This window comes from Boleophthalmus pectinirostris, unplaced genomic scaffold (genome assembly GCF_026225935.1).
Source record: "Boleophthalmus pectinirostris isolate CB_2022bp ecotype Guang Dong unplaced genomic scaffold, ASM2622593v1 HiC_scaffold_3, whole genome shotgun sequence".
Classification (NCBI taxonomy): domain Eukaryota; kingdom Metazoa; phylum Chordata; class Actinopteri; order Gobiiformes; family Gobiidae; genus Boleophthalmus; species Boleophthalmus pectinirostris.
This window is the reverse complement of record NW_026571299.1, coordinates 10343404-10358308: the sequence shown is the minus strand read 5'-3', so window position 1 is coordinate 10358308 and position 14905 is coordinate 10343404. Positions and strand designations below refer to the sequence as shown.

Sequence of the window (14905 nt, the reverse complement as noted above, 5' to 3'; positions counted from 1 at the left end):
CGGTCACTGGACGTGCGTGGAGTCGGTGTGCGGTAGTCAGGGCGCGGAGGAGGAGGAGAGCATTGCGCGTGGCGGTGCGCGGACGGACGGACGGGCGGACGGACGGACGCAGGGGCAGGCGGTGTGTTCAGGGTGAGGAGCAGACGGAGTAGCGGTCACGGTGGAGGTAGCGAGCTGGTGCACCGCGGAGGAGAGCGAGGAGAGCGTAGCCGGGGTGCAGTGGCGCTGTCCGGGCGCAGGGGGGAGCTGTTGGGACGGTAAACAGCGCAGTGAGGTTGTGGTTATTACACATGGACAAAAATAAAATACAGTAATGTTAAATAACTTATGAAAAATACGGTTTCAAATAATTTTAGTGCGCATGTAGACAAATAAATCTAAACTAATATAACAAATTCTAACAAAGAATCTTTAGGCCCTCAGACTACAATGAAGTATTTCTAAAATGTTTTTTTTTTTTTTTTTTTTTTTTTAATTTTTATTTTTATTTAAGATAGAAATAATATAAATATAAATACAAATATAAATGTGAATATAAATATAAATATAAATATAAATATAGACATGTGAGACAGGCCTCTTCTTTGACGATGTTTAAATCTAGGCTTAAAACTGAAATGAAAGATTTTCATTCCGCACTCTTCTCTCTAATTTATTTAATTAATATCTCTCTGTCTCTGTCTCTCTCTCTCTCTTTTATTTTAATCTTTAATTTTATGATGATTATTTGTGTTTTGATTTGTTTTCATTGTGATTTTAATGTATTTTTTATTCTGTAAAGCACTTTGAATTATTTTGTGTACGAATTGTGCAATACAAATAAACAAGGTGCACTGTGTTCACTCACTACTTGTCTCCATGGAGATGCTTTACCTGAATGTGCCACAATATGGTCTTAGATTTGGATATTTCCATAAAAACAAACATGTGATGCCACTAAGCTTAAGCTACAGGGCAGATCTATGGAGAGGTGACCCTGCTCACAGTAAGAATGCATGTATTTCAAGGTTTTTTGAGCAATAAAAAACAACTTTAATTGAATGAATGGAAGATAAATACATTTAATTGTGGGATTGTGGGATATAAACTGGGATATTCCAGAAAAAGCAATAACATCACTAAAGAGACAACTGGCAGACCCACCCTCCAAAAAGTTAAACAGTGCACCTTTAAAGCGGCACTGTGTAAGGTGAGGTCTACATGATTCCACAGAAGAACAAAGTTAAAACCCACACTTTGGAACATTCACTATGGCGATACAGGCACTGTTTTAATGCCATACTGTGGAACATTATAGCCAAAGGAACATTTCCATGGAGACAGACGAGCAGGAAGAGACATGCCCTTCTTCAGCCCAGTTAACAGTCAGGTTTGTGGAGATGCAAGCTCGCAAATAGTAAGAACAAGTTTTTCAGTACATTAGAAAGCATAAAAAATGAAGATTTTCAGTAGGTCTTTGAATTAGATCAGAATAATGCACATATTCTAAACCCATATCAGAGATTAAAGGAATTACCTATTTGGTTCATTTGATTTGTCACATCATTCCCAAACTCTTATTTTAAGCAGTTGTGCCTTATACTTATCCAAATAAAGTAAAAATAGGCTCCAAAGACTATTGACAAACCTTTTTAATATCAAAAGTACAGCATTACAACACAATAGCAAAGTAGTCACACAGCTTCTACTTGCACCCATTAAACAACTTCAATATTTATTCTGGTACAAGAGTAAAATGTTAAACAGTAATAGAACATGTACAGTTATTTACAGTGAGGGCAACATACTGAAAAAGGGCAATTGCTTTGACAAAAACAGTGCTTTTTGTATTTAAATCCCAATATTTTTTTTTAAGTTCAGGCATGTTGAAAGACCAAGAACTTTAGACCGAAGTGCCCTTTCTTTTTTTGAATATATTTGTGTCCACAAGGGGGCAGAGTCTGTGGAGGTCTAGAACTGCTGCACGATGAGTTTCTTCTTCAGGTCGTGGCTGAACTTGTTGGATCTGAACAGGTCGCTGTCGTAGAAAGCCGAGAGGTTGTGGATGTTGATCTGACGAGCCTGAAGGAGACAGAGGGGGTCAGTGATGAAAATTATTTATGCTGGAGGACAAATATGAGGTTGGTATGCAAGTTTCTGTTCTCTATGAAAGTTGAGAATAAACCTAAAACTTTACGGATCAGTCTGTCCCACTTTGATTGTCATTTGTCCCCCAGAACTGTTTGGCAATTCTAATGAGTTTTTTTAATATTTCATTTGTTAAGGCAATAAAATAGATTTTACACATACAAAATTTAGTGGTAATAACGGCAAAAAACTCAACACAAAAGTACAAATCTTAAGAAATCATTAGCAAAGTCATTGTAAAAATGGAGTTTTATCACAAACATTGGTACTCAAAACCTTTTATTCCACTGCCATTTGTCATTTAAATTAGTGGAAACGTAGTGGATACATTTTCATTTACATTTCAGCACTGGTCAGTGGTCAACCATAAAGACCTGTGAGCCTTAAAGGGAACAAATTAGACAATTATCTAATCCATGTTATAATTTTGTTTCCTCATCACAAATATTTATTTATGTTTCAAACCCATATAGAAATAAGCAATTAAATTAGTTACATATAAAATAAAATTACCTAGACATAATCTAATCTAATTAATCTAAAAGGAAAAGATACAAAACCCTTTACTTAATTTATAAAAATTTTCTTATTTCATTTTTATTATATCATTTCTTTTTTCTTCTCTTTCACTTACTTTAATTTGTTTTGTACTGTTTTTTTTTGTTTGTTTGTATATTTATTATTTGTGTTTTGTCCCTTTTGCATCTATTATTTTACCGTCTTGTCTGTGGTTGTAATTTTACCAAAACTGATCCTGTCAAGGCACTAAATTAATCTCGCCGTGGTGATGGACACCATATACATAAGCTTGACCAGCTTCTTTGGGATTCTGTTTTTTTTTTCCCCTACACTTAACACATATGGCACACATAATATATATATGTCAAATGCGTGTACGTATTTTTATATATGTATAAAAAGGTGTGCCTTGTGGGATTAGGATTCAAAATTGTGGGAAAAAAAATGAATATGAAATGAATAGTAATGTGCTGTGTCCTGACCTTCTCCTGCAGGTCTTTCTCTGGGATCTCGATGGAGTCGTTCTGGACTCCGTAGCGGTTCCTCTGATAGGCTGCCTGCTCCGCCACCAGCTGCTTCAGGATGAACAGCAGCAGCTCGTTATTGTCTCTGCGGAAGGACAGGTACTGCGCAAACGTCTGCAGGAAAAAAAAAAAAGAAGTTAGTCTGACTTTGAAGAAAAAAAAGTGTTACTACATGACTCGTTTATAATAAAAGGCTTCTCTTTTTCTGTACCACTTTTTTGGAATTAAAATTAATCTTGGGACTTTTTTTTTTATTTGATTACATTTCCAAATATTTGTATACACTTTTTAAAAAGTTTACCATGTAACTCAGGAGTCTCCAACCTTTTTCCTTTGGTGAGCTACCTTTACAAAATTTAGCTTTTAACATTTAACTTATAAATCTCTATGAAAAAAGTAAGCCAAGTAAGTGGAGCGTTAATTCTATGGAGTGGCCAGCCAGCTCTCAATAAGAATGGTACTTCTAAAACAACCTTAATCAAAAAATCAATCAAAACGATCAAAAGATATAAATGTTAAATGCCAGACTACATAATAGAACCTCAACCTAAAAAAGCAAAAGGCACCTTAGCATATATTCAAGAATTCAGCTTCCAGTTTTAGGCAATATTTTGAGGACTTTGCCATTCAACTTAAAATTATCAACCACTATGACAACAGTCCTTATTTTTTTTCAATAGTTCTGAAACTCGTGCTTAGTCCCATAGTCCCGCAGACTCACCTTCCTCATGCTCCTCATCACACTGAACTTCTGCGTGTCGATGAAGCTCTCCAGCATGACCCTGATGGCCATGTTGACGTCGTCCTCCACCACGTAGTCCCTCAGGTGCATCTTGGCGTGAGCCTCGGCCATTCGGATCATGGACTCGATGTGACGCACCGTGATGGGGATACTGCCTGTGGCCTGGAGAAGACCAAAACACAGTCAGGTCAAGTCAAGTCAAAACAACTCAAACAGAAGAGAAAAGAGGAGTAGGAGTGCTTTTAATGAGTTATAATGACAAATTGTAAAACTTAAAACACAGAGAGTGACAATTTTTCAGTGTGAAGTGAATTGGAGCCAGAAGTGCACTCCTATTTGAAATGCTAAGTCCATTTATATGTATATATACAGTAACTTACTATAATGTACAGGTCTAAACTCTACAGGTTTGACAGATTTTATGCAACAGGCACAACTTTTCAGGCTGTAACCCCAAAATAACTGACACTAGACTCCCAATGCAGAATGAAACCGGCTTTCTCATTCTAAGTGTCATAAGATGTTGAATTAGAATCTTATGTTTATCTGAATATACTTTTAAATGAAATAACTGTTCAAATACAATGTTATAATTTTATGACTTTGGGAGCCTCTGCATTACAATCATGTTCTGAAAGCACTTCTTATTTCACTTGCCTCAAATCTGGACAATATCTTGATCTTAAAACATGGATTATCAAAGTAATTACAATCAATTTTCGCAATTTAACAACTTTATATTTGGGGAAAAATGTGGGCAGAAACCACAGCCTCCAAGAGCATGCCCACAGATAATGGTTAGCTTTTTAGTTTTACAGTACAATTAGCAGGAAAGGAAGGCATACCACAAAAATATATGAAATAAGATTTGAATTGTCACTGAAAATAAGACTTACCATAGACTCTTTCCTCAAGTCGCTGTAGATACGAGCCACTTTGTCCTGGTCCATTTGGTTCAATTTAGGATGGATCTGAACAAAAAAAATACCACAAATTACTCCCAAATGACTGGCCTTTAGCAATTTCAAGTTGAAAAGGCCCATTCAAATGTGCTTTAAAACCATGAGTAGACACTGTAGTGGCACATACCCTCTCTTTGGCGTAGATGATGTACTTTCGCAGAAGTTCTTGGGGGATGGTGGGCACGTCGGACAAGTTGGGCAGGACCACCTCCTCTAAAGCTGCGCCCGCCTCTTTGTTTCCAGGGTGATGTTTGATGTGAGAGCCCACCACGAATCGGGCCAGCATCTCATCCTGGAGTTGGAAAAAAAAAAAAAAAGATAAATTTCACATTCATAAGTTATTAAAAAAAAAAAAAAACTGAACACTGCATGCATGTTGTATTATGTTATCTTTGTAATCTAATAATATCTAGTAAAATGTAATCTAATATCTAGTAAAAACGCTGTATTTTTGAAGCTGCAGCTCAAAACTTGAAAAAAAAAATAAATAAAATCAATGCATTTGACAAGTTAACATTCTATAATAGTTGATTTTATGTCTTCATTGGCTGGTTTGAAATTTTCTTTTGGATAAAATTCCTTGCCTCAGTGTTTAATAAAATTGAGAGCAGTCACGTCAAAACATGTTGAATCAGGATTTATGTTTATGAGACCCAATTAGGTTTAAATCAAATCATTTGTTCTCATCTTTTGGATACATTTCCTCCCCATTTTCATGTCACAAATACACAGGGTACTAATGGCACTTGTTTTTTTTTTCCTTTCTTTTCACTTTTCTGCAGAAACTGTCTCTTGAGGGATGTAAAATTACGGTAAATTACTATGCCACCAAAAAAGTAAACAGAAAAACCATGAATAGCCAATGTATATATATGCTTTAATTGTCTATACCTGCACAGGGTCCACAGTGTCCCTGACCACACACAGGACATCAAATCGAGACACGATGGGCTCCGTCAGATCCACGTTCTCCGCAAAGGTCAAGGAGGGATCGTACCTGCCGCCTGGAACACAACATTTTATTAATTTGTAACTTTTAACCCTTCAGTGCTCCCTTTAAATCAGTGTTATGAAATCGTGTTCTGTACCAATGGGGTTAGCAGCAGCGATGACGGTGCAGCGAGCCTGGAGAGACGTGACGATTCCAGCCTTAGAGATGGAGATGCTCTGCTGCTCCATGGCCTCGTGGATACTGGTCCTGTCTGCGTCGTTCATCTAGAACACACAAGGGGGCGCCAACGGGTTCATAAAAGGAAATTTTTTGTGGTCTGAGATAAAACTTCAAAACACTTGTGCAATGACGTACCTGAATGGAACAGTGGTAGTAGTGGTAAGAGTAATATTACTGTAGATGTCGGCTTTAAATGTCACTTTAGCAGTAGTTTGATTGGTTAGAGAGTTCATTCTTAAAGGTGCACTGTGTAACTTTTCTGGTGGAGGGTCTGTCACCTGCTTCTCTCCAAGGAAATACTGAATTCAACTCAGATTGCAAGTTTTTAGGTCAATAAAAACCCATATTATTGAGTAAATGCAAGATGGATACGTTTAATGACACACCGAAACATTCAAGACAAAACAATAACTTCACCATGGAGACAAGGAGGTGGCAGAACCTCCACTAGAAAAGTTACACAGTGCACCTTTAAGAATGACCCCTCTCTAACCAATCAAACTACAGCTTAGTCCTATAACTCAGGGTTCCCACTCTTTTTCCACTAACAAAATTTCAGAACTTTTCCATGACTTTTTCATGATCTAAAGTGAATTATCCATGACTTTACAGCACCTACATGTGTATAATTGATCATACTTTAGGGCTAAATATAAAATGTTATCCTTTTCCACTCACCTTATGGATTGGTATTATAGTTTAACACTCAAAATACTGTCAGTGCATTTGTTGTCGTCTTTTTTAAACAAAAGGCCCATACGTTCGGAAATAATCACAACAGCTTAAAGATAACTTAACAGAGCGCTGCAGTTCAGTGAAAGAGATTAAACTAAAATTCCATGACTTTTCCTGGATTTCCATGATCATGTGAACCCTGATACGTGTACAATTATTAGTAGTATTGACTGACACAGTAGTGATTGTATTTGTAGTAATATGAGCAGAATCATTTTCAAAAAGTAAACAAGTAACAAGGATTTGTACTACATAATAAAATATTGGTATTATCATCTAAAATACAATTCAAACAGTCCCTGATATATAAGCACTTGTGTATTAGTAGTGAAATAGCAGAAGTAGTTGAGGTAGTATTTTTTTTTTCCTTTACTATAATGTAACATTTAACAAAATACAATAATAAACATAAAAACATAAAACAATAAAACTCCCCACTCCTTCTCCCAACACACAAATTGAATTAAATAAAACAAAAGTAAATGTGGTAGTGCAGCATAATCATACTGCTGTGGCACTCTTATTTACATTTTGGCTAATTTACAATTTAATTTCCCTTTCTCTCTTTTAGTTCCACTTTTTAATAAACACTTTTAGTCTCTATACTTAATATTATTTTCACCATCATCATTTCCGTTGAAGTAATATTTACCTTGTCAAACTCGTCGATGAGACACACTCCCCTGTCGGCGAGCACCAGAGCTCCAGCCTCCAGAGTCCACTCGCGGCTCACCGGGTGTCTCTGCACGTACGCCGTGAGACCGACCGCGGACGCTCCCTGACCCGTGGTGAACACCGCACGACTGGCCACTTTCTCCACATACCTGAAGAAAAGAAGAGGGGGAGGAAAGAGGAGGACAAGAGAGAGGAAGCAGAGGAGGGAGAAGGAGCATGAAGAAAAGGCAGAAGAAGAGGAGGAAGAGCATGAAGAGGAGGAGGAGGAAGAAGAGGGAGAAGTAGAGGAAGCATGAAGAAAAGGAAGAGAGAAGAGCATGAAGAGGAAGAAGAAAGAGGAGGAAGGAGGAGCATGAAGAAAAGAAAGAAGAGCAGAAGAATAGGAGGAAGACCATGAAGATGAGGAAGATGAGGAGGAAGGAGGAGGAGAATGAAGAAAAGGAAGGAGAATTAAGAAAAGAAAAGAGGACGAAGAGCATGAAGAAGAGGAGGAACAAGGAGCATGAAAAAAAAAGAGGAGGCGAAAGAGAAGAGGAGGAAAGTGGAGCATGAAGAAAAGAAAGTATGAAGAAGACAGAAGGAAGAGGAGGAGGAAGAAGCATGAAGAAGAGGAGGAAGAGTAGGAAAAGGAGAAAGAGGGGAGGAGGGGGGGAGGAAAAAAAAGGAGGAGGAAGAGGTGGAAGAGGAGGATGAAGTTTTAGCATTACAAGACAACAGCTACACACATTGTACTTTAGTTCATCAAATACTTTATTAAATCTTACTTGAGAAACTGTGACTTGGCTGTTCCTGGGTCTCCACACAGAAGAACATTGATGTCTCCACGCACTTTGTGTTTGCCGCCTTTACAAATAAACAAAGCATTAATATAGATACGTTAAAAAAAATACTATAATATAATAACACGTTCAGGCTCAGACGTACCAGGATTTTTAGGCTCTCCTCCAAAAAGAGACAAGGCCAGAGCTCTCTTGATGTCTTCATGACCGTAGATGGATGGACCCATGCTGGCAAAGATCTAAAACAGAAATAAAATCTTAGTTTAAATACATTTGTTAAAAGCAGGAACAGGACTGTCCTTTGAAATAAGAAATTTAAATGACAGAATTAGTCTTTTTTTTCATTATATAGTTGGGAAAAAACTGATTAAAGAGTTTTAAAATGGAGAAGTACAGAGCCAGGGCTGGTTAAAATAATCCTTTATCACAACCAGAACTGGAATGAGTTTTGGCCTATGAATAATTACCGTTCATCTTAGCGAGCAGGAGATCTTTTTTTCTCATTTCTGAATCCTACATGCACCAGAGTTTAAGAATAAATGTCAAGTCTGGGAGTCAAGTCTTTGAATACAGCAATGAATACAGAAAATGTTAAAAGCTCACAGAATTTTAACTAGACCAATAAAGCAGGTGGCTGATATTTGTACTTTTTTGCATATTGTCTATCCGTCTTAAATCTCCAGCAGAGGCCCATTTTTAATTTGGGACGACCAGCTGCTTAAAGAATATGAGTAAAGCTTCATTTGAACATTTTAGTGTGAAGATAAAAGCATAAGACTTAACTGTTCTGTCAGGTTTGTGGTTAAAATAGCACTGTGACTTCGCATAATTTAGGGAAAATAATTAAAATCGGCTTTGTATATTGGCCCAAAAATAACGACAGAGCTTGACTGTAATTGAAAAAATAAAAGATTACAGCAGAAAAACAAGAATTTTTGTTTACTAAATCAGGGGTCCCCAACTCCTGGGCCACAAAAGCACGAACCCCCCCTCCCATACACAGCGTGGACTGTCCCACCGCTGCCCCTTCCCTACACTGCGTGGACTGTCCACCGCCGCCCCCTTCCCTACACCGCGTGGACTGTCCCACCGCCCCCCTTCCCTACACCGCGTGGACTGTCCCACCGCCGCCCCTCCTACACCGCGTGACTGTCCCACCGCCGCCCCCTTCCCTACACCGCATGGACTGCCCCTCCTCCTGCACGTCGTGCGGGACTGAGCCGGGACTGAGCCGGGACTGAGCCGGGACTGAGCCGGGACTGAGCCGGGACTGAGCCGGGACTGAGCCGGGACTGAGCCGGGACTGAGCCGGGACTGAGCCGGGACTGAGCACCATGCCAACCCCCTCTGGTCTGTGAAATATTGTGTGATATAAAACCGGATCGTGGTGCAAAAAAGGTTGGGGACCACTCTACTAAATGTGTTTCGATTTAAAACGCATAAACAGATCTACTTGGCAAATATTTATCTCAGTACCAATTAAATACACAAATTTAAGGTCTATTAAACATGTCTACAATCACCAGATCATGATTAAATTGAGTATCAGAATTTTCCATCAGTTTCTATAGATTCTTAAAAAAAATTGGGCAATTTCCAAATATAAGTCAGTTACTGCTTACTCCTCACGTCTGGTCCTTACCCTCTCTCCGATGCGCTCGTCTTTGGACAGTGCCACGATGGCCTTGACGTCTTCATCGGTGAGCTCGGCCACCGCCACGCCCTCGTCCCTGCGCGTGATGTGATTGGCCAGAATCACCGTCGCAAACACCGGGAACCCGTTGGCCATGTTCAGGGAGCCGTCGTAGTTGTTGTGGTAGATGCCCGTCAGCTCCTACAAAAGAGGGATAATAAAGACCAAGTTAAAAGGTGTGCTTTGTAACTTTTTGGTTTGGGGGGTTTGTTGCCTTCTCATTTCTATGGATATGTCATTGCTCTGCCTGGAATGTTCCACAGTATGACATTAAATAGCTCGGAACAACCCTATTTAATATTAACACGTTTTATAACTGTTTAATAAGTATTTTTTCAAGTTGTCTACACCAAAATGAAGCAAAGGATCACGGTAGTTCCCTTAGATGGGACTCCAACAAAAACATTTAAAGGAAAATTTATTGTGTTTCAATAAAAAAAAGGTGCATTTTGTAACTTTTCTGGTGAAGAGTCTGTCAAATGCTTTTTCTCCATGGCGATGTTGATACTTTGGATGTTTCACAGTATGGGATTAAGCCATTTTATCTTCATGGGCCCCAAACCAGACCAAGATACAGGTCAGATCTGTGAAGAAGCAACTCCACTCAGTCAGAATGGCTGTTTTTCTAGGAATTTATGAGCTATAAAACCACGTGTAATTTAATAAACGGTAGAGCTATTAAATGTCATACTGTGGAACATTCGAGGCAGAGCAATCACATCCCCATAGAAACAAGTGAATGATGTATTATTTCAAGGTGTAACTTCTGAGTAGTACAATATTTCTGTTAATGTTACATCTCTAAGACTACGTTTATATGATGACGGTCTGAAGAGAAGACGCAAAAGTGGTGTCACGTCTTTACTTTATATTCCGTGTTTAGAGGAGTGTTTTGGGAGGAAATCTGCGTGCATACGGTGACGCAAAAGTGTACAAAATTCAATTGGGTATGCATGCCAGGTGGGGCTAGGTGGTGATGTATGTGACATAAACTCGTACGCGACATGAGCAGATCTGACCAGAGTTTTGCGTCTTGGGCAGCGTGGACAGAAACATTATGGCTGAGCGTGTTCAACTTTTGCACTCTGGAGGGTGGTTTCAGATTTTTGCGTTTTTAAGCCCCAAAAACACCGTCACCGTCTAAAAGATAAACTTCACTTCCGATAAAATATTTTGTCGTTTTTACTCGCAAGCGTTCTCGTGTAAACAGGCCCTTAAATCTAAACCGAAATGATTAATGTATTGTGAATAGGCCATAGTTCAGTCCGTAACTCACAATCTCGTCTCCGGGTTTGCAGCTGTCGACCAGATCGGCCAAAAGGATGGCGTCTTTGGAGCGAGGCAGACGCCCAGCAGCCACTTTGCCCGGGCTCTCCTGAATGGTGATCCTCTGGTAGTTCTGGTACACTGTCTGTATACAGAGAGAAAAAAATGCTCAGATGATTATTATTTGTATTAGTAGCAGCAGTAGTTGCAGCATGCAGTTATATTTTACTAAAACTATATGAAACTGTTTAAAAAAAGATAATAACTAAAACAGTATTTCTTTGGTTACCTTATACTTATATACTGGATTTGCTGCACTTTTTAATTTTATTTTGTGTACTTCTAGAAGCTTCACACAGACTTTTAGCGACCATTTTCAAAACATGAGATTATGTCATATCAAAATTCATGTTAAGTACTGGTGATTTTCCTTTTCTATACACTTTTCTGACCTGTTCCATGTTGATCTCGAAGGGCCCCTGGGACTGACACTCTGGACAGGACCCCGGCTTCACTTCTTGGTTCTGGGACTGGAAGAAGGGCCCCAGGACAAAGTTACACTTGTTACAGTTGTACTTGACCATCCCGAGCTGCGGCAGGACCCCCGTGCAGCTGCTCACCACCCCACTGGTGCGGATCAGCTGGTTCAGATGGAGCTGTCTGGAGGGGAAAATAAAAATAAAGTTATAAATTGTATATGGATATGGATAAACGCTTAGTATATTGTTGTGTTCTCTACCTGAGTGAGCGAATCTCCTCCACCAGCGGAAGGTTACAGATGCGCACGTGGATGTCGCGTGCGATTCGGTCGTACTTTGGATACATGGCCAGCACTACTTCTTTAGCAGCTTCATCAAAAATCTACAGATCAAGATTGGTAGTTATTTTACTTTTATCAGGCTAGAAAAGTTGCACAGTGCAGCTTTAAAGGCATTCAAAGAAGAAACACTAACCTTAAGCATCTCAGTGGGAGCTTCAGGCAGGAAATAGGCCAAGACGTGCTCTCGAGCAGCCAGGTCCTCATAGTTTACCACCAATGACTCCTTATTCTCTGCAAAGTAAAGTAAGTTTATTAAAATTCTGTGTTCAAATATAGTTTTATTCTTAACTAACCAACTTGTGTCTTACCTTTGCACATGTCGCTGATCTTCTCTTTAAAAACATTGTGTCCGTTTTCATCTACGTGAGTTCGGAGGAAGTTCTTGAATCTGTTGTAAATTTCAAGTCTGGGAGCTGCCATGGACACCCACTCTCTCACTGTGTGGCCCTGAAAAAGAAAAAAATAATTATATTAATTCACCAGTAAAAATGAGAAGACGAAACTAAATAATAACTCAGTACACAGAGCAGAATATAATTTATAATGAGTAAACTAAACCAATATCCATATAGAAAAACTCAATGTAATAATAATAATAATAATACAGCAATGTAATAGTATAATGCAGTGATGCAGTCATTAACTTGGTCTAATCTTTGGTAAGGCCATTAAGTATGCCCAGATTTGTTTTAAGATTACATCAGATGCCCTTCCAGACAAACCTTCATGTCTTCCAGGTTCTCAATGCTCTCGATCATTTCCTCGTCCTCTCCCTCGGTCACGCCCTCCGCTGCCCTCTCAAGCAATCGCCTTTTAAAAGCTGAGGGCCGCTCGTCATCCTCATCTTCACTGTCTGTAAAGAGACAAAGGTGTTTAGAGAATATACACAATAATTCCTCTGAAGAATACAATAACAAAGTCATATGACCATTCTATCCTTAGTGTTTATGAATAATCACTTTATAAACCGTCTTAGCCCCTCACCGAAGAGCAGATCTCTGCCACGCCTCCCCAGCCCCTGCTCTCTGTCCCTCCTCCTCATGGCCTCTTCAGCAGCAGCGCGAGCTCCAGGAGACATCTCCGACACATCCTCTTCATCCAGGTCCAGACCCTCTGCCTCGTACCGGTCCAGGGCTGGGATGGCGCGGTAGTCCCTGGAGATGGACAATACAACGATCAGGCAGGGGGACAAATATGAAATGATTTGTTGACAAATGCGCAACTGAAATTATATTAATGTTTGATTTTAAAAAAGGCTGGTAATGGTGGGTCAAAGGTAACATCCTGAGAAACTCCTGAATAGATGTACTTCTACAGTTTTATGATGAAATACTTTTGATAACTTGATTTAAGTCTGTCATTTTATGTTAGAAGTTAATGTTAAAGAGTTATTTTGCCTTTATTTTAAACATGTCATGAAACCACCTTGCTGAAAAACTAATGACCAATTTCACTTCTAGAATACGATATGGATAATAAATATCTTGTCCATGTTTACCTCTCCATCCCATCTCCAATCAGCTCCTCTCCGTCCCCATCCTCTTCCTCCTCTTCGTGGATGGTGGCGTCTCCCAGCAGCCCCTCGGACTCATCCTCAAATGGGGGCAGGTCTCGCCCCGGGCTGGAGGTCAGGTCTCCTCTGCGGGAGGTCCTGGTCGGGCTGGTGGCCATGTGGAAAGACTCAGAGGAATCCTGAGAGAGGAGATAAGCACGTTTACATAAACCATGTTATAACAGATCATATGATATAGTTTAATACTTGAGTTGGTAACCCTTAATGAACAGATTTTTGTGGATGCCTCAAGATCAACTTGTCCAATAAATAAACAAAAACCTCCAGGCTTATTATTTATCATCAGATACAGACACTTAACTTTGGTAACCTGTGATCTCTTAACTGTAGTCTGAAGAGATGTAAACTGTCAAACAACGCTCACTTTCCTTTAATGATATTTTTATATATTTATTGCTGTTCATTTTTCAATTCTAGATAAGGTTATGTTTAGATTATTATTACTTTCAGTTTTGGGGGGATTATTATGTTTATATAATATTTTCCGATTCCAAAATGTGATAATGCCAAAACACCAGCTGAATTACAAATGAACCAAATCATTTACTTATGTGATGAAGCTTTATATCTACCTGTAGAATTATCTTTCAGAGATATTTCTGACTTATTCTCTGATCTGAAATAAACGTTGAAGAAAGAACCAACTACTGCGCAAATCTGAAAAGCTTCTTTTGTTTCACTGCACACTGTCCAGCTCAAAACTATTTGGAAGCCCCCATCTAACATCAACATAAAGAAAAATACTGAATACACACTGACATTTGAGAGGAAATATACTGTAGTTATATCGTAGTTATGTAAAATACAACATATTTCATGCATTTTAACGTCGCGATTTAGGATTATGCATGCACACTGACAGGCAAGAACAACTGGGCCACATGGCACAAGTCTAAAATCTACTAAAACTATTTTTTTTTTCTGCACAGATCTCAGCATTATCAAGGTTCAGTCAAGTTTACGTCAAATACAAGCACTTTTAGGCTTTATTAAAACAGTTTTGACAATCAGTCTATTGAAATCTAGTCTAAAACCTCTATAAAACTGCACGCCATGCCTTTGTTATCAACTCTTTGCAACGTCAAAACTTTATTCAAGTCGCTCTCCGCAAAAACAAAACCCATTTCGTCAGTCCCTCGTTCTCACTACACGCACGTAGAGTTAAAAAAATGAAATATAATATGTATTTTTGTGTATTTTCTTGATTTTCACTCACCGCCATTGTGCTGATGTGAAGTCTCTGCTCCGGGAGAGAAAAGTGCAGCTCTTCCGGACCGGGCAAGCTTTTCCCGCGAAATAATCACGTGGTTCCGTAAGCG

The 14905-nt window shown here is 39.1% G+C and overlaps 1 protein-coding gene across 1 annotated transcript; it reads right to left on the bottom strand.

Annotated features, from left to right (window-relative positions):
- Window positions 1-1613: 1613 nt before the first annotated feature.
- Window positions 1614-14905, bottom strand: mcm2 (minichromosome maintenance complex component 2). Its single transcript, XM_020920767.2, has 20 exons — window positions 14803-14905; window positions 13512-13705; window positions 12998-13167; window positions 12736-12866; window positions 12322-12460; window positions 12147-12244; window positions 11933-12054; window positions 11646-11853; window positions 11204-11338; window positions 9877-10068; window positions 8380-8473; window positions 8220-8298; window positions 7433-7604; window positions 5963-6089; window positions 5766-5878; window positions 5002-5166; window positions 4809-4883; window positions 3892-4074; window positions 3129-3284; window positions 1614-2061 (listed from the first exon to the last, which is right to left on the bottom strand). Exons 1-20 carry the CDS (start codon window positions 14806-14808, stop codon window positions 1951-1953), a joined length of 2670 nt encoding a protein of 889 aa, XP_020776426.1. The 5' UTR covers window positions 14809-14905; the 3' UTR covers window positions 1614-1950.

Excerpts from the sequence above, each read along its gene's own strand:
- mcm2 (XM_020920767.2), bottom strand. Across the intron at positions 5,167-5,765 it reads ACACTGTGGACCCTGTGCAG|GATGAGATGCTGGCCCGATT; the intron begins GTATAGACAATT and ends TTCCAACTCCAG. Across the intron at positions 2,062-3,128 it reads AGAAAGACCTGCAGGAGAAG|GCTCGTCAGATCAACATCCA; the intron begins GTCAGGACACAG and ends TGTCTCCTTCAG.